The sequence below is a fragment of the Astatotilapia calliptera genome, chromosome 12 (assembly GCF_900246225.1).
Source record: "Astatotilapia calliptera chromosome 12, fAstCal1.2, whole genome shotgun sequence".
Lineage (NCBI taxonomy): Eukaryota > Metazoa > Chordata > Actinopteri > Cichliformes > Cichlidae > Astatotilapia > Astatotilapia calliptera.
The window spans coordinates 32767019-32786091 of NC_039313.1; the positions used below are offsets into that span (position 1 = coordinate 32767019).

A 19073-nucleotide genomic window follows, 5' to 3' on the forward strand; every position below is an offset into this window, starting at 1 on the left:
GGACTCTGTTTAAAAGGCCTTTTTGTTCAGTCGTAACAACACTAACAAGCCATTTAAAGAAAAGCTGCAGGACATGAGTAGAAACATTCCCCTGAACACGAATAAGGGCTTTCTGCAACAAAACAAGCAGCTGAAATCTCCTTTAAACAAAGTGAAACGCGGGAGGTGGAGGGCCGTGTATGCGTAGTGTTTGTTCTGCAATCCAGATCCATCAGTCACTGCGTTTCTGCAGTCTGGAGCACATTCCACAAATCCTGCTGGGTTTTGTTCCCCATAACCTACCTAACAGCGACACAGTAGAGTCCTGCAGAGCCGAGCGAGTCAGGCTCATTTAAGCACAGCACATGCACCGCTGTGACCGTACTCAGATAAGCATTCTTCGTTTAATTATTTTGCTTTTACAGGTTGTGTGGCTTTAATGGGAATTCATGTTGGGCTTTTGATATAGTAAAGGTTAGACCTGGCTTTCTGTCAGCACTGCAAAACCTCTGTAACATCAAAGTAATGATGCACGATGGGTTGAAATACATTTTGGCCTTTTAATTTTGCAATCAGGTGACATAAAGTTTTGCAGAACCTGTTCACTGGATAGCTTTGTTTCATTATCCTGCACCTTAAGTGTAAATAAGTAGCGTCTTCTTTCTGTGGCTATAACTGCAAAATCCTCAGTCATAATGAAGCATTTAATTTAAGCAGGTTTAATGCTTCATGTTTGATTTATTTCCTCTGTCAGTGGTGAAAACTCTTAAGGAGAACTTTTTTATGCTTTTCCTTTCTGTCTTTTCTGTCATATAAAATGGTTTATTGTCATATTAATGAACATGGCCCAATTGTCAGAACGTGTATTATTATTATATTTATCTTGGTTCACCCCTCAGTTCATCCCCAGTCTCAAAATGGCGTTTGTTAGCTCCTCTCGCCCTTCCTTTAAGCCACAAATTCCCAAAAAACATAGCCATGTATGGTGACAGTAACCACCAACACACCCAGCTGAAGTCTATCTGTGTTTGAGGTCAAGGTTACCTCAGTGCAGTGCTCTGCTGGGTTGCACATTCTCACGGCCGTGAAAGAGGACAATCAGCATTAGAGGAGGCAGGAACCAGAAACCCTCAGAAGGACACCAATGAGAAGAAGAATTAAAACAGCAAAGCTGGAAAGACCGCAAAGGAACCAGAGCAGATCAAAAAAACAAGGTCCAAACAGCAGGTTAAGAGTGAAGATGTGCAACCAAGTGCAGTGAGTCTAGGAGCAAAGCATAGCAGTTCCACTTTCTGAGACAGGAGTACGGGTAGCCTCACACAGATTGCTGTCTCTTCATTGAGTTTCTCTTCCTGAAGACATATTCAAACTCCACTGCTTTAACTGCAGTTTGGCCCTTGCTCTCTTTTGCAGACTCAGTGAGCTTAGCATAGCAACACTTAAGCCTGGTCTCCACCTGCCGCAGGTTCTGGGTCTTCTGATTGGCTGCCTAAAGCATAAAGTTTAATAAACAGCAGGTAGGTGGAGCCATTGTGGCAGAGATGACTATATTAGCAATATCCCTTTCCTGTGACATAATTCAGATCAAAGAGTAGAAAAACTGCATGAAACTGAAGATTTAGGGCAATCTGAGTCTTGTGTTAAATTGACCTTATCATTTTGAATTTGGGCCATGTTTAGTCTGAGCACCAACAAACGTAACACATATTTTAAACTGGTTTTAAACTAACAATGAGTCTTAAAAACCTACAGATCTCCCACCTTTTATATTAATTGTGCAGCAAAAGTCTCATCTTGAAACATCCCACAAGCATGTAAACTGATAACCAAATGCTAATTCCTAAATGCCAAGGAGAACTAGTGCTCAAAGGGAAGATGCATCCATCCATGCATGCTTCATTATTTCATAAAAGGACAATATCCGCAAATGTCGGAGCTGCACTGGCCTGTGGGAAGATTCACGGGCACTGATAATGGAGGTAATTTGTTTCATCTGCACGTATATCGATAGTGTCTTTTCCCACAGGTTTTTCTGAGTGGCACCGGAAAAGGAAATGCACATCATTTTGTGATAGGATGAGTACACCCAACTGTTCCCTGCAACTGCAGAGCTGCAGATGCAGTTTTGCTTTAGGCTGAGGACAGAGTGAGATGAGGAGGTGCAGATGGGATAGATCCACTCTGTAATTTGCTTCTGTGGAAATAAGCAGAGGCATTTCCTCTTGATCTAACAGGGGGGAGGGTGGTATTAATGATAATGGGACATTCTGAGACCAACTGGCTCTTAAACTGAGGAAAAATACATGACTCAGTGACCTGATTATGAGGTTATGCTGTCATTAACCTCGGGGTTCAAAATGATGATGATTCAAATCCAGAGAACATTGACCTCTGCCTCAGGGCTTTCTGTAGTTTGTTTTTGCTTCTCTCCCTTCTTATTACTTATTTTCTTTGTCTTGTTTCTTCCTTTCTTCTTTGTTCTTTTTAACTTTATGTCCCAAGTCATCATAGTCAACTTATAGTTGGATTATCACTCAGTTAGCCTCACACATTCACATTCCCTGCACCACGAATCATAACCACTTTTGGTGAATTTGTAGCAACTTCACAACTGATAAGATGCACATATTATAGCAACAACTGTGTGTGTAGAGCCAAGCATTCACCCTCTAACAGCAAACTTTAGGTCATTCAGACTGAAACATTAGCGATTGCCTGCAGAGGCAATGAAAAATGTTGTAAGGCTTCTGATAAAGCCAGTAGATATCAGAATAAAGCAACACTTCCTCTTCTATGCGTCCATCAGAGTTTAATTTAAGACTATATATGCAGAGCATTTCTAAAAATCTGGTTTTGAGATTGCATATCAGCACATGCCTCTGTTGCTCTCCACAGGGAGAGTTTGCCTGCATGCACTTGAGAACTGCGCAAATGGGATTTGCAAATACTTCTTTGACTAAATACTGAGTAGAAATGGAAACCTAAAAGGGGGGCAGCTGTGGGTCAGGAGGTAGAGTAGGTTTTCCACTGATGAAAGAGTCAGGTTTGAAAAGTCACCAGTTCTTTCACGTGCTAAAAATGATTGGTTCAAGCATGGGCAGCACAGTGTGGGACCACCACATAGCTACAGCACACTTAATCTAAGCTGTCATGTTTCTGCATTTCCATCTAACGCCATGACATCATATCTGGCTTCACTAATCTCACAAACAGCTGCAAACAAAACAGCAATTGTAAAAATACGGGCTTATCTAGTGGGTCATCGGAAAGGCACCATCTTAACAACTGGCCTCCCGCTGCCGTCATCTCAGTGAGGCCTTGTTCTGCTGAAGGTCTCTTCCTGTTAAAACAAAGCAGATCTTTTTCACTTCCGCACTGGCCTTTCCGTTAAAGTAAAACCTGCCCTGTGGCTGATTTTGTCGTGAAACTGAATTGAAGTTTATTACAACCACAACATTTTTAGAAGTGCAATGACATTATACTTTAATTGCCAAGATTTTTTTTCTTTTTTTGTCTTTGATAACATCTGGAGGAAGTTTCTGGTGTTTCTGGGCAGTCAGTCTTCTGTTATCGAGCAGCACATACTAAACAAACATCCGATAATTCTTTCTTCAGATATATGAAACAGTAGTTTGGAAACAATCAAATATTGTTATTTGTGTAATTGTGCCTCTTATTAATGCATCAATTCTAAATAATTGCCAAATTGGATGCAATTACATGACAGACTTCAGTCTCCCTGTTAATTAATATGCATTGCTCCATTTGACTAAAATAAACATAAGCTTAAAGGTCAATTTTGTGTGTTGGGCTGTGATATCAATTGCAGGAGAAACTGGGGCTCATGCAAACTCTATATTGCCATGAGGCCTATGTAATCAGATTAGGTAAGTAATTGTGTCAGATTGCTTTTAGTTCAGTGGGTTAAGTTACTACTTACAAAAAGCTGCCAAGTAATTTGTATTCACTGACATGTTCAAAGTAATCTGATCCAACCCTGCCTACAGCAAACTACTAAGTACTGACCCACAAGGTCACGTACAGACATGCCGAGTTGTCCCTGCCTATGAAAGCATGACGTTGTCTAAATGAACCACGTTGTTGTTTCAGGTCTCTGAAAACTTTCAGGAGCTGAAGAAGAGAGCAAAAGCACCTCAAACTCAGGAACTGGTTAAAGAGCCATACTCATTGACAAACAGCACATTGAACCATCCCCGCTGTGGCGTACCGGACTACCCCACCAAGGAAGAGTGGCGGCACCGGGGGCGATACCGCCAGAGACGCTACACCCTGTATGGACAACGCTGGGACAAGACGGACCTCACCTATAGGTACACACTGGGGCCCTTAGCTGTGTTGTAACTATATGCTGTGTTTGATCATAAATAAAGCTTACAATAATAAAACGTGAACTTCTACAGTCCCGAGAGAACTCCGTGCTGATGTAAGCCACGGGATTCATCCGAAATGTGCAGCTGAAAAAGCGTCCTGCAGTGTTACCATTTGGTGCACGCACATACGATTGTTTTTCTGCTTCAGCAGGCGGCTTTTTCAGACGAGAAAAAAAACTGTTTTCTCAAACCCGAACAGCAGATGGACGCAGTTAGAGATTAGATGGTGAATATGGTGGAGTATTTAGGAACAATGAGCCAAATATAGAGACTGAGAAAGTAAAGGAATTGTAGCGTCTTAGTAAAGTGTTTGGACAATGATCACAACACTTCAGTGCAGCCTGGTATTGATCCTCCAAATCTCGAAACATCATTCTTCCAAAAGATATTCATTCAAGTGGTGAAGGAGTAGAAAGCTATGACTGTATGGATGTGGGTGATGTCCACTCTCATCAGCATAAAAATACTTCATCACTGGATAAATGTGATCACTAAGAAATGCTTTGCAGTGACGTTTCCCTCCATCAGCTTTTAAGTGATGACACATTAACCTGTTTTCAAGTTAAAGTACTGTGTGTCATTATACCATTATACAGTTCATGTCTTGTGTACCTTTAGCTCATTTTTTAAAAACCTCAGGACCCCAACTTTTTGGTTGCAAAGCATTCAAAAACAGGAACTTCACTGATCTTTCAAATGAAACCTACTCCCTCTTACTTGTACACCCAAAGGACTAATTACATGCAAACAAAATGCAATGAATTCATCAACACCTCCCATGTAAATTGGGAAACAGGGGGCACCTGGATTTGAACCAGAGACCTCTTGATCTGCACTCAAATGCTCTACCACTGAGCTATACCCCCTCAGCCAGTCACTTTATGCAGAAGCTAGACATAGGTTCCAGTCTTGGAAAGTGAAGGTGATGTTGCTGTGCCTTACAGCTGCATTCTTTGAAATGAGCAGCTCCAGAGTTATATAGAAGTTTTTGAGAAAAGAACCTAGTTCTCATTTCAAGTGTCATCACTTTAAGTTAATTAATGGACATCAATTTAAAGTCATGTCTCGTCTACTTAAATTCGTGTTGACTCACTTCCTCGTTCCCATCTCCACTGGGAGACGAGGAGTTGAGCATGTGCAATTTGGGAAACGATAATGGGAGAGTCTCCCAGTTAAAGTAATATACACAGTAAGGCACAAGTATATGGTTTAGGGGAGAGGTTGGGAACTCAAGGCCCAGTGAGCCTTGGGGTGCTCCAAGGAACAGTCCTTATTTAAACATATAGTTCTTATTTAAACAGGGGGCATCCGGATTTGAACCGGAGACCTCTTGATCTGCTGTCAAATGCTCTACCACTGAGCTATACCCCCACAGAATGGTCTTGACTGTTTGCAGAAGATGGACATAGGGTCCAGTCTTTAAAAGTGAAGGTGATGTGGCTGTGCTTTAAAGCTGCATTCTTTGTAATGACCAGTTGTATAGAGGTTTTTCAGAAAATGAACCTAGTTCTCATATCAAGTGACATCACTTTAAAGTCATGTCTCTTCTACTTAAATGTGTGTTGACTCACTTCCTCATGTCTCTTCCGTGTTCCCATCTCCACTGGGAGATGAGGAGTTGAGCATGTGCAATTTGGGAAATGATAATGGGAGAGACTCCCACTTAAAGTTAAAAAAAATATACACAAAAAAGCACAAGAGTATGGTTTAAGGGAGGAGTTGGGAACACTGGCGCTTGAGGCCTGGAGTTCCCCACCCCTGGTATAGGGCATGGCCCCTTTTTCAATCAACCATTGTCCATTGATTTTTTAGTCAGATAGGTAGCATTTAAATAGGAATTTACTAAAGTAAAATAATCCTCATGTATCTTATACTTTGTGCCAGCCCTTGTTTTATCCACTGTCTGCAACATTGTCTTAGGCTTCTCCTTTAAGAGAACTTTCTTCTGATTGGCTGACCCCAACCAAACAAACGGTTACGCCCAATTCGCACCACCCATTATGGCCATATTTGGTGGTTGCCATATAGTGCAGCTTGGAAAGTTGTTTTTTTTTTTTCAACTTAAGCAAATAAATGAAATGAAAAACAGCTCTTACACAAACAGGGGGCACCTGGATTTGAACCAGAGACCTCTTGATCTGCAGTCAAATGCTCTCCCACTGAGCTATACCCCCACATTCTGTTAGTGCTATTGACTGTATACAGAAGATGGACATATGGTCTTTAAAAGTGAAGGTGATGTGAATGTGCTTTAAAGCTGCATTCTTTGTGAGGTCCGGCTCCAGAGTTACATAGAGGATTTTGAGAAAATAACCAAGTTCTCATATCAAGTGACATCACTTTAAGTTAATTAATGGACATCGATTTAAAATCACGTCTCTTCTACTTAAATGTGTGTTGACTCACTTCCTCATGTCTCTTCCTTGTTCCCATCTCCACTGGGAGACGAGGAGTTGAGCATGTGCAATTTGGGTATTGATAATGGGAGAGGCTCCCAGTTAAAGTTTAAAAAATGATACACAAAAAAGGCACAAGCATATGGTTTAGGGAAGGAGTTGGGAACTCCAGGCCCCAAGGGCCGGTGTCCTGCAGGTTTTAGATCTCACCCTGGGTCAGTACACCGGAATCAAATGATTAGTTCTTTACCAGACCTCTGGAGAACTTCCAGACATGTTGAGGAGGTCATTTAGCCATTTAAATCAGCTGTTTTGGATCAAGGACACATCTAAAGCCTGCAGGTCTGGAGTTCCCCAACCCTGGTTTAGAGGATTGCTATCTTTCGATTAACCAGTATCCATTGGTTTTTCAGTCAGATAGGCTGCATTTTATCCACTGTCTGTGACATTATCTTAGGCTTCTCATTTAAGGGAACTTTCTTCTGATTGGCTGACCCCTGCGAAATTCGCACCACCCAATATGGCCATATTGGGCATAACTGCCGAATGGTCCAGCTTTGAAAGGTTGTTTTCAACTTAAGCAATTAAATAACTAAATCAGTCTTTATTCAAAGAGGGGGCACCCGGATTTGAACCGGAGACCTCTTGATCTGCAGTCAAATGCTCTACCACTGAGCTATACCCCCATGTCCTTATTTGCTGCCTGTCATAGACTGTATATAAAAGATGGACACTGCGTGCAGTGCAGCATTTTGATTGTGGTCTTGATTGTTTTCCTTTAATTTGTCATCTAAGCATTAGCAGAGAGTAACAGCAGAGCTAAAAGAGAGAAAATACACATTCAACATATGAACATCACTCTGTGTTCACATCTTGTTCCTGCTCTTGAGACAGACTGGATTAAGGACATAAGGAAAATAATCAAAAATTACACAACCTACAGAGCACTTTCAGTCGTCAACTTGACCTTCAGAAAAAGGGGTGGTGCTTTTCTTTAATCTAAAGCCGTGGCACCATCGAGCGTCTGGCGGTCTGGCTGCTGCCTCTCTGTCTGGCTCACCCGGTGTCCCTTTCATTGTACTCATTCTTCAACCTAACACTATACGAAGACAGGCAGAGCGAAAGCAAGAGGTAGGAGGGTGATTTTAATAGCAGCACTGGCCACAATCTAATTAGATTCTGCTTCACAGGACCAGCTCATGGTGACACCTGACGGAGTGATGTGGTTTACCAGGATCAAGGCAACACCCAACTACGTCAAACTCTCACTGTTATGACCATAATAAGGCCCTCGTTCCTCCCCAGCCGTTGTAAATGAGTCTGATATGAGAGTGGAGCCATGCTAATGAGGCCCTGTGTTTATTTTTTATTCAGAACCAGCCAGCGTTTTGAGCTTGTGAGGCAAGCTCTGGCATGACACCGAAGTCAAGCTGGCTCAGCTGAGAGCGCTGTTGTTGTAACCGCTTGAATGGTTTTTAGATCAACTGAAAAGGAGGTCTCAGGTGGTTGCAAAAGGTTAAAGGATGGCAGGGCTGCGTTAAGGGAGATAGATTCCACGAGTTTGCTTTTTTTATATATGTTAGACTTCATTCTTTAACTTTCTTATGTTAAAAACATTTTGTCTACTGCAAGGAAGCAAAATAAGTTGTAAAAGGTTCGCTTAAACTGGTCTGCAGTGACAAACGTTGCACACACATGGAGTAATGACTTGTCAGTCATACAGTAAACCAAACCCTGCTGCTTTTTGACTGTAAAGGAGACAGAAAAACATCATAAAACCCACAGGGAAAGTGTTTCCTGTGGTCACTGCTTCACTTCAGGACTTCTAAGGAAACAAGAATTCGTCCCTTTAGGAAGAATGCTGGTTTAAGTCACTTCAGGTATATCTTTGGCTTTTAACCCAGAAGCTGCATCCATGTTTATACAGTTTATGGTATTAAACAGCAATTTATCCAGCTGTTACAGAGCAACACCATTCATTTGGAAACAGATCGACGCAGTCTAAAGTTCTCTCTTTTTGCACTGCTCTCCACCAAGTCTGAGAGTATGGGCTGTGATAGTTTCACCTGCTTCTTTTAAAGTGCTCCAGTCACAGTCACACACTGGTGATGGCAGCTACATTGTAGCCACAGTCACACTGGGGCGCACTGACAGTCCAAAAGACTGAAATATGTATTTTAAAGGGAATAATTTATTATTTAGTAAGTACCTAAGTACCTAGGTCGTATTTAGATTTATTTATATATATCTTCTAATGTATAAAATATTTGAGCCATACAGGTAGATGTCTCTTAACAGATCAATACCTGTACACTTTGTATCTGTAAAAATACACTCTAAATTCAGAATCAGACACTTTTCATTTTTCAGTAAACACTCTGTTGGTATTTCTTTTCCCACACATTGAGGTTTAAGAATTTTTTTTACGCTATTTGGAGGGCAAACTAAAAAGGCAGTTATTGGGATGAATGTCTGGAGTTTTTACTGCTTGTGTGTCTCCAAATTAAGACCATATTTTCCATAAAACCCCCAAAAGAACAGGAGCTGATAACGACCACTGTAAATAATGGAAACGTGTCCTGTCTTCTCGATTAGTTCCTTGAAGCAATGCACTAAATTCTTAGTGATGGGCTTTGTCAGCCGTTAATGTGCTCGGTTTTAAGTTGCTGTAGTTGCTTTGATTTGTTTGGTACAAATGGTTGCAATGGTTAGTTTCAGATGTTGCTTTTCTGCTGGTTTTAGTTGCCGCCATTGCCGTGTTCAGTTGAAGGCGTTACTGTGGTTGCAGCATTTGGCTTAGCTGCTGTAGTTGCCATATTTCACAGTCGCTTGAATTTTAGTGGTTAGTTAAATTTTTTTTGTAGTTTAAATGTAATATTGGTGTAGCTTCAGTATTAGTTGCTGTAGTTTTACAACAATTAACAGCAACTGTAGTTTTGTAGTCTTTGGGTAAGAAAAAGTTGCCCAAAAACAAGTGCACAGATGTCATGCTCAGAGCGAGAGAGGTCTGTTGCAAAAGCTCTGTCTCCTTTGCCTCTCCGTCTGTTGTGCTGCACATCCAGCAGGCCCTGATGACATGACCTCAGGGACTTGCTGGGGACGTATGGGTGAAAAATTTCTCTGATCCACACTGGCGCTTGTCCATGCAGAACTCTAAAAGTCAAAATCTTAAAGTGGACTCTAAAGGCAATGGGGAGCTTACTTTATCCAGAAGTCTCACAGCGGCAATCTGAACAACCTGCACGTGTTCCAGGGAGGTTTTGTTAAGACGTGAACAATGAATTGCAAAAACCCAGACGTGATGAAATAAAGGCATGAATAAATGAATCTCCAATTCAGAATGTGACACAGTGGAATTCAGCTTGGCAATATTTCTCAACTGATGAAAGCCAGAGTGAGCCAGAGACTTAATGTGAGCATCCAAAAGGAAGGCTGAGTCAAAAGTTACACTAAGATCTCTCATCGCTAGAAAAAGAATTTTGTTGTTGTGGAAATCATCTCAGCCACCATTATTAAAGTCTGGCTACAGGATATCTTAGGACTCTTACAATTGGAGAAGATAAAATTCTCCATCAGAGGCTCATCGGATAGATTTTTTACTTAAATACTTAGAAAAGTTACCAGCACGAGAAATCTCTCTGTAGTCCACCATATGACAGTGTACAAATTTTTCTGCTATTGTTTTTTGTTTTGTTTTTTTTACTTTGTTTTGTTTTCTATGGGTCAATTCATTTTCTCTATAACATATTCATTTTTACATTATTGGGAGGGAGTGGGGGGTATTCAGGTACTCATCCCATTTATGTTTTTTTTTGTATGTTATAAAAAAGGAAAAGATTATTACTTCTATATGTACCTATGTGTTTTATGACAGTTTGGTATTGAAAAATAAAAGAAAGAATAATAAAAGTTACACCAAGGTTCCTGATATAAGATTTTTCAAATGTGGTAGGAGGCCTAGAGTTCCTCATCATTAAGTTGGATAAAATTATCTGCCATCCAACTTTTAATAGATTCAGCATCATCTGCACAGCACTGATAGGAAATAAAAGTGCTTGAAATGTACTAAAGAGGGAGTGGAAACAACAGAAACAACAAAAGGCCCCAAACCAGAACCTTGTGGCACACCGTAGACAAGAGAAGTGGAAGAAGACAGCTTAGCTTAAACAATGGAAGAGTTAGCCTGGTTTCATCCACTCATATGTCACATTAATGAACATTTTAGATTTTAATGTCTTTATACAATAGGAAGTTTAAAACCATAGTTTGTGGCTTGAGAGGACTCTTTACAGTGAAGCTATTCATTATGAACAGTCAGGTTGCGCGGTCTGGTACCACTGTGCCAAAAAATGTTATATAGCCAGGAGCGCTACATACAAGCTAAGCACGTCCTGACAGCTCTGAGCAATCTTCTCTGTGTATTCACAGAGTTCTAAAAAACTTTACTCATGTAATTCAAAAAACCTCATGTAAGTCTAGATCATACTTTACAGAATTCAAGTACCATTCCTGTTAAAGTTCTCCACTTAGCACCGTACAAAGTGTAGCAACACATGGACACACATTTGTGTCTCCTTTTAGAGTACTTTCAGTTAATGGGGTGTAATCTCCTTTTTAAACCCATGGTAACAACCAAATTCAGGTGTTTAACACTTCTGCACTGTGATGATTGGACAGTCAGGCCAGCTTGCTGCTTGTTTTCAGCAGTTATGCCTCTCTGCAGATGTTGCTGTAGTCCAGTGGGTACTTAAGCTGGAGATGTTTAAGTGTGTGGTTGCAGATGTTTCTGTTTTCGCAGTGGTTGCTTTACCTGTTGCTTTTGCCATTTATAGTTGTGCATTGCAGTAGTCACAGCAGGTATTTTAGTTGCAGATGTTGCTCTGTTTGCATGAAGAGGGTTCATGTATTTAGTTGAAGGTGATGACGTTGCTATATTTAGGTGCAGATATTTCTGTAGCTGCAATGAGCAGTTTAGTGGCAGATGTTTCCTGGTAGTTTACTAGTTGGTTTAATTGCTGTAGTTGCAGTGGTGCAGTGGTTAGCACATTTGCCTTACACATTAACGCTTCCTGGCTCCTCCCTGGGAGGAGACACAGCACCAGCCTCATGGGGTACTCAGTGAGCTCCCAGGGCCGGTCCCATGGATAATTGCGAGGGTTGCGTCAGGAGGAGCATCCGGTGTAAAATCTGTGCCAGGACAAACATTGCTATAGTGACCTCTCGGGATATAAGAACGCATCCGAAAGAAAGTTTCAGTGACTGGGTTAGTCAGAGTAATTACTGTGTATAGTTGTGTAATCACAGTGGGTAGGTTATTGACAGACGTTTCTGTAGTTTGCTAGTTGGTTTAATTGCTGCAGTTTCTTTAGTTTCAGTGGTCAGTTTCGTGTCAGTAGTTACTGTGTGTAGTTGGAGGTGATGCTACAGTTTTTTTGGTCGGTGTGGTTGGAAATGTTGCTGCATTCAGAAGACGTCCAAAGCTTTGCTTGCCAGAGGCTGTTGCTTCATACCAACCCCAGACAGCTGTGCATTTCCATAATATGTCACAGTAATCTCATTTACCGCAGAAGCAACATTGAGATTTGATGCAAAGCCAGTGTTGGTCCATATGATTTATGAAACGTTTCAGTCTTCTTGGTAAAGCGTGATATTTTGTGGATTTTTGGTTTTATTTTGTGGGTTATCACACTGGGTGGTTTTATCTAAAAGGAAAGGGAGGAGATTTTACCGCAGTGTTTTGTTAGCAAGCCTGAGGGTAGAAGAACACCTCCCCACTAAAGAGACAACTGAAGATATCTGATTAAAAGGGGGATGCAAGGCTGGTGGTCTCACTTTGCTACTGTACATCCTGTGTGTGCGTATGTGTGTATGTAACACCTCTATTCATTTCCTGCAGGACTGATGGATTTCCTTGGCAGTTTGGAGAGGAAAGGGTTCGAGGTGTCTTTCGGGATGCAGCAAAGATCTGGAGTGACGTCACTCCGCTCACCTTTACCGAGGTCCGTAACGGACACGCTGACATTCGCATCGACTTCAGAAGGTGGGAAGAATTGCTGAAAAAAATATTAAAAAGATCAGGAGCAAATGTCAAATTACACCATGTTGTGAATTATAGTTAATTAGGCCTAAATATAAAACGTGAGCATCGTTACACCTGAGAAATACAGCTGCATTTGAGCTAGAATAATACAGTTTATGATGCGGTTATGCCACAAATCATGGTTAATAGACATTGCTTTAAAATGGCACTCAAAGGACACATTGTCTCCTTTTTCTTTAATATCTGTTGCCTTGATTCCCGCTCCTTGTGTTTTTTCCTCGCCTCCTCCACTTGCATCTCTGGTGGGAGGGAGTAAAGCAAAAAAAAAAGAGAAGCAGAGGAATTGAAAATGTGTAATTTGGTAAAGAAGAGTTTTTTTTCTTGCTGCCCCAAAATGCACAAAGACCCAACTAATCATTGTACAGGAACAGCATCCAACATGTGCTAGCTTCAAAGTCAGGGGGCACCCGGACTTGAACCGGAGACCTCTTGATCTGCAGTCAAATGCTCTACCACTGAGCTATACCCCCACCTGCCAGTCCTTTGCAGAACTGACTTATATCTGCTTTCTTTGTAAAGTCCAGCAGGTCACCTCTGTATGCAAAAAGATAGTATAGAAGTCCATGATAAAACCTTTGCTTTGTAATTGCAGTAAACACTCTACACTAGTTCAGGTTAATACAAGATGTTTATTTCATGAATTATGTTCTCGTGCTATCATTTATTGGTTGATGAATGAAAACAATTTCTCAACATATCGGTAAATACCTAATATTGACCGATAATGTTGCCAGTTAACCTAATTAGTTGTAAACTGTTCCTCCATTTTTCTTGCTTTAGCACTTACTTTTGCCACCTTTTATTGCCGCCGTCCCAACTTTTCGAGACACGTTGGTGCCATCAAAATCAAAATAAGATAATGCTGTCTCACTTTAAACATTTTCTGAGTTCTATTGTGAATAAAATGAGATTACATTTACATTTTTAGAGTTGTAGTTGTAGTTGTGAGTTAGATCCAGCATAGATCATTTTGAACTAAAGACAAAGATCTTTGCTACAGAGGGATTTCCAGAATCACAAAGATGAAAACACGAGATTACAGAGCAAGAAAAGACGAGGAGATTATACCAGAGATATAAAACTGGACTTTTGTGGGGGATCTGTGTCATCCTTGGAATTACGTAAATTCTTTTGTGAAGCTTTGATTGGTTATCAGTGGAGCGATTTTTATGTTTTTCCTCTTTTGAATCAGGTTGTGTTTTTGCTTTTGAATTGCTTTTATCCACTCTTATAGAACCAACTACAGATGAATGATAATATAAAGGAAAAACCAGCATTAAATGCCCCAGTAACCTTTACGGCCACCAGGTGCTCGATTATTCAGGTCTATGAGCACATCTGGAGGGTTGATTACCTTTCTTCCCAAATATATTCTCTTATTTTTTCTTGCGTTAGTAGTGATGGAGAGTGAGGTCACACATTAATCCAAGATGTCCCATTGTTGTTCATTTATGACTACAAAGACCAAAACATACGGTTCATTTTCCTCAAATATATATAATCAGCAAATCGTTTAGTGATCCCTGTTAGTGATGCCTGTGGCAGTTCAGCCATAACTTTAGACTTTTCCTGCTCATACATGCTTGGAACGATCTTGTTACCAAAGTGGACACGCAACAGGATGTCATAGCGTGGCTCAAGCACGTTCATCATATCTTTAAACCCCTTGTTTTGCACAACGGAATATGGCCTCATGTCTGCAGCCATAAACACCTTTTTTAATAGCTTTAGCCCGGTCGGATTGGGCAGCAAAGGGCTGCTTAAATGCCGCAAACTCCTCTGCTCCTCCACTTGGACCGCTAGCGCTGGCCATAACTATCGCTTGACAGACTGACCACGCGCACCATACACACATTTTTATTTTATTTTTCGAATCTTCGGATCACGTGCGTGCCGAACCGTGGAGTGGGAACTGTTCAGATCACGGATCAATAATGATCCGTTGCACCACTAGAATGCACACATTAAAGGATATAGGGAACTACAGGGATCTAGGAGTGGGGGGGACACACAACACTGAGGGACAACAAGCAAAAGAAGAGACGAGCAGTACATTGTTAATTTATCCAAATGTGCTTATTCTTTCTGCTAGTGTTGAATCCTCCCTTAAAGCTGAAGCTGACAGATGAATGTTTAGAATCTTTTGTCTGTAAAGCTGTTAAAAGGTTTCTGCTCAGTGCCTTTATTGCTCATCGGAGTGTTTGTTTTATAAAAACCTGCAGTTTATGGCATGGAGACAACCTTCCCTTTGATGGCCGGGGTGGCATTCTTGCTCACGCTTTCTTCCCTAAAACACACCGACAAGGTGAAATTCATTTTGACGCTGATGAGTCATGGACACTCGGAAACCACATGGGTGAGTGTATGGCTGAGTTTATTTTTTATTGCTGGAAGCTGTGCATAAAAACTGTGAAATGAATAGAATTACAGTTGTGATTACTGTCTGAATATCTCCATTGTCTGCTGCTGTCGCTGTCACTTGTTTCCCAGCAGAACATTTGTTTCAGTAAATAGCTGCCATGTTTTGTGGAGTTGCAGAAGGCATTCATCTGTGGCTCTCAGTAATATCCAGCCTATTGTTATGGGTTTTTTGATCCCCGTATACCATAACAGGAGCTTGGTTTTCATTGCTAGCAATAATTCATACTGATGATTTAGTTCATAATTTTTACTGACAGAATTATTGGGCACAGCAAAGGGACAGAGGGGGTCAGTGGTTAGAGGATTTTGTCGTTGCTTTATCCAGATGATGTGGTTCTGTTGGGCAGCTTGAAGTCAGGTGTTAAGAACCTTGATTGGGAATTTGGTTAAAGTGTGAAGCCGTGTGGTTCTCAGCATGAAAAGGATGGGGTATGTACTCTGGGTAGAGATCTTTGGAAGAAGTGTCCCAAGAGGGCAAGAAAGAGTGGAAGAGATCAATGGAGAGGGTTGTGCAACATTTACAATGATGCAGATGGTCTAACGGTAAAGACAGATGAACATGAAAGTAGAATTGTAACTTTATGGTTGATTTAAGTTCCTGGCCTCACTTTGGGTTGTGACAGAGGGAATGAGTTTGCAGATAGCAGCAGGAATGAGCAAATGAGGGCATCTGCTACGTGCTGCATGAGGTAGCGTGTAGCCTCCTTTCAGAAGAGCTGGATGACATGCCCAGGGGAAGGAAGTTCCCTGTGACGCTAAGATAAGATAAGCAGCTGAGGATGGATGGGTGGATGGATGGATGGATGGATGGATGACTTTTGGACTGATGGACATTTTTTTACTTGTTTAATCAAATTATAAAGTAGTTTCCAGGAGCTTCCATAGTTGTCAGGTACATTACTTTAATATATGGGCTGAACTGACGTATATCTAAACTTTCATGCTGCAGTTTTTTTAGATAATAGTGTTATCGCTAAGACCAAAACAAAGCAAGGCATACTTTTATATGAGAAAAGTACGAAACTGACAAAAATAGTCCATGTTGCTGTCAGTTTCTTAAACCCAATGTTTGTGACAGTCCAGAAAATAAGTTCACTGTACCACAAATGAGGCAGTAAAACAGCCACGTAAATGACATAAATGTGTTTGTACTGGAAACATGATCAACAACATCTGTGTATTGTTTTAGACTCACAGATGTTTTTGTTGTCTTGTTGTGACCAGCTTTGGCTGGGGAGACAACGTCACTTTTTCATTCATGTTTTCTTGAGGTCATACATTCATAGAGTGCTTGTCACACCTTGCAGCTAATTTAATATTGCCAGTAAGAAGTATGTCGCTGAATCGTCCAGAGTACCCAAAAGAAACTCGTGCAGGCGTGCAGATTCAAATCGAATTCCTTATTACCGTGCACTGCTGCAGCACTGATAACGTCTGTGTGTCGGTGAAATGTGTGGCTGAGAGTAGATATGAGTCAGCAGGGAGAGGTACTTTTTATGACTCGTTCAGGAGCCTTGGCACTGGATGGGCTTAGGTAGCAAAATCCCCACCGTGCAAGCAGGTCAAAACAAACAAAACTATCTTCAGACTTTGTTTGAACCAGGTGTGCCCCTCCATCCTTCCACCCTGCAGGCATGGACCTTCTCCAGGTTGCCGCCCATGAGTTCGGGCACGTCCTGGGCCTGCAGCACACCCGTACGAAGGGAGCCATCATGTCCCCACACTACTTCTTCGCCGACTTTCCACCCAGAATAAGCAATGACGACAAGTGGGGCATCCAACACCTGTACGGATCTCGGAGAGTTCGAGCCCCCGAACCCCAAACCACAACCGCCACCACAACCACTACCACAACTACCGCTACCACCACCACCAGCACCACCACCACTACTACTACTACTGAGAGCAACGAGATCTTCCCTACTGGAGTAAGTGAAACCGATGCAACAATCACAGAGTCATGAAAATGACCTAAATCTACACAAGAGGTGTAGAAGTAAACCTTTACCCTGAAGCTTTATGCAGGCATTCGTGGTACCCAGAGGATAAAACTTTTGCTAGGATTTCATTATTTGCATATGTTATATCTGAATATACTATATCTTTCTTGACTCTACTATATTTCTGCTGTACGACTCAAATTAGTTGTCATTCAATTTAATAAACAGTTGAATAGTTTCCAAAACAAGAACCATAACAAGATAATGGTTTTTCTAAACAGGACAACGTTAGCCTAAACAAGTTAAAGTTTACCTAAACAGGATCATGATAGCCTAAACATATTATTGTTTTCAAGATCATCAGGGTTGCTGATAGTCACGTTTCTGGTTTATGAAACACACTTTTGCATTCATGCTCACACTGCCCAAACAAACCTTACACCTTATAAGGATTAGCCTTAAAAAGGCATTTCCGGAGCTTAAACATAGGAGAATGCAAAAAAACAAACAAGGTTTACATGTCTGACAATCTGACTGTAAGAGCTTATTAATCAGATTCCTCAGTAAACGCAGCTGATCCTGCTTTGATAAGACTTAAGCTGGAGCTGACGTGTTGTTTCCAGCTGTTTATTAAATGCCTGCACTTTCATAGCGTATGAATCCAAAAGTGAGAGAGTCACGCACATTTATGCATGTGGCACAGTAAATATCAATCAGTTACTGATTGGTGATTAAAGGGAGTTTAACCTTCTCTGTGTCAGGAGAGACTTTAAAGCGCCCTGAGGTGACTGCTGCTGTAATTTGGTGCTATATGGATAAAACGAATGAATTGAGTCATATTGAATTATTCGTTACGCTGAGGGAGGCCCGGTCAGGACCCAACACTGGGCCAGGTCGGCTTTGACGCAGAGTCACAGTTTTACTGTTAAACACAGGTTGAGGAGCTTCAGTCAACTGTCCTATTCTCAGTCTTCACCTCTTCACTAAAGTCAAAGGTGTTTTTTGTTGTTTTAAAACTCAGAGTCAGTGTTTCCAGTCGAATCTGACAGCATGGCAAGCGCTAATGAGCTACAGGCAAAAAGCATGAAACAATCCAGAGGTCACACACAAGAAAACGACTATGAATGGGAGGAAGAATGAACAGACGCAAGCAGCACTGCAAAGACGATGAAATGATTTGGCCAGTTGGGAGGGAAACATAGGTTCATATACTGAGGAGGGCAATTGGCTAATTGTACACAGGTGTGGCCCAAGAAGAACAAAGGTATAGTTTAAGACAAATAGAGATTTCAAAATAAAGTAGAAAGTGACTAATAGAACACAGGTGAGTCTGATCAAGTTACAAAGGATGGAAAGCTGCCAAACAACAAAACAAAACAGCAAACGATCGTCACATCATGACAGTGTATAACTGAGACTTATGTTCATGCATGCTTTGTTAAAACTTTTGCATATTGCCACTGATTAATTAGCTTCTTAATAAAATGTATTAGCTTGCTAAGCTGTAGATGTCTGATAAATTATCACTATATGGACAAAATAATCAGTGTATCAACCAATGAACTATTTGGGGTATATACACAGTGGCACCTCTTGACTATTTAAAGAGCATACCTGATTTCTTTGTGTTGGTATTGCTCCAACAACAGTATAATTACTGTTGTTCCACGACCACCTAATCAACCACTAACCAATCACATTGTTGTGCTTTTTTATTTTTAGACATACTGTATATTTAGGGGCTCAGTCTGCATTAGGGAGTTCCAGCGGATAACCTACATGTGTGTTTTTAATGGGACATATGGCTTGTTTTGGGAAAACAATGGAGCTCGGTTGAGTTTTATGG

General features: G+C 41.1%; 1 protein-coding gene and 3 non-coding genes across 4 annotated transcripts in view; 1 reads left to right on the forward strand and 3 right to left on the reverse strand.

The window, feature by feature from the left end:
* LOC113033880 (stromelysin-3-like) overlaps positions 1-19073 on the forward strand; it is a 34595-nt gene that overhangs the window by 10445 nt on the left and 5077 nt on the right. Inside the window, exons 2-5 of the mRNA XM_026188044.1 lie at positions 4090-4310; positions 12663-12806; positions 15089-15222; positions 16920-17215. Coding sequence (XP_026043829.1) covers positions 4090-4310; positions 12663-12806; positions 15089-15222; positions 16920-17215 — 795 coding nt within the window. The remainder of the gene's footprint in view (positions 1-4089; positions 4311-12662; positions 12807-15088; positions 15223-16919; positions 17216-19073) is intronic.
* Positions 6473-6544, reverse strand: trnac-gca (transfer RNA cysteine (anticodon GCA)). The gene has a single exon. It is a non-coding gene; the product is annotated as a tRNA-Cys (tRNA).
* Positions 7381-7452, reverse strand: trnac-gca (transfer RNA cysteine (anticodon GCA)). Its single transcript has one exon. It is a non-coding gene; the product is annotated as a tRNA-Cys (tRNA).
* trnac-gca (transfer RNA cysteine (anticodon GCA)) lies at positions 13265-13336 on the reverse strand. Its single transcript has one exon. It is a non-coding gene; the product is annotated as a tRNA-Cys (tRNA).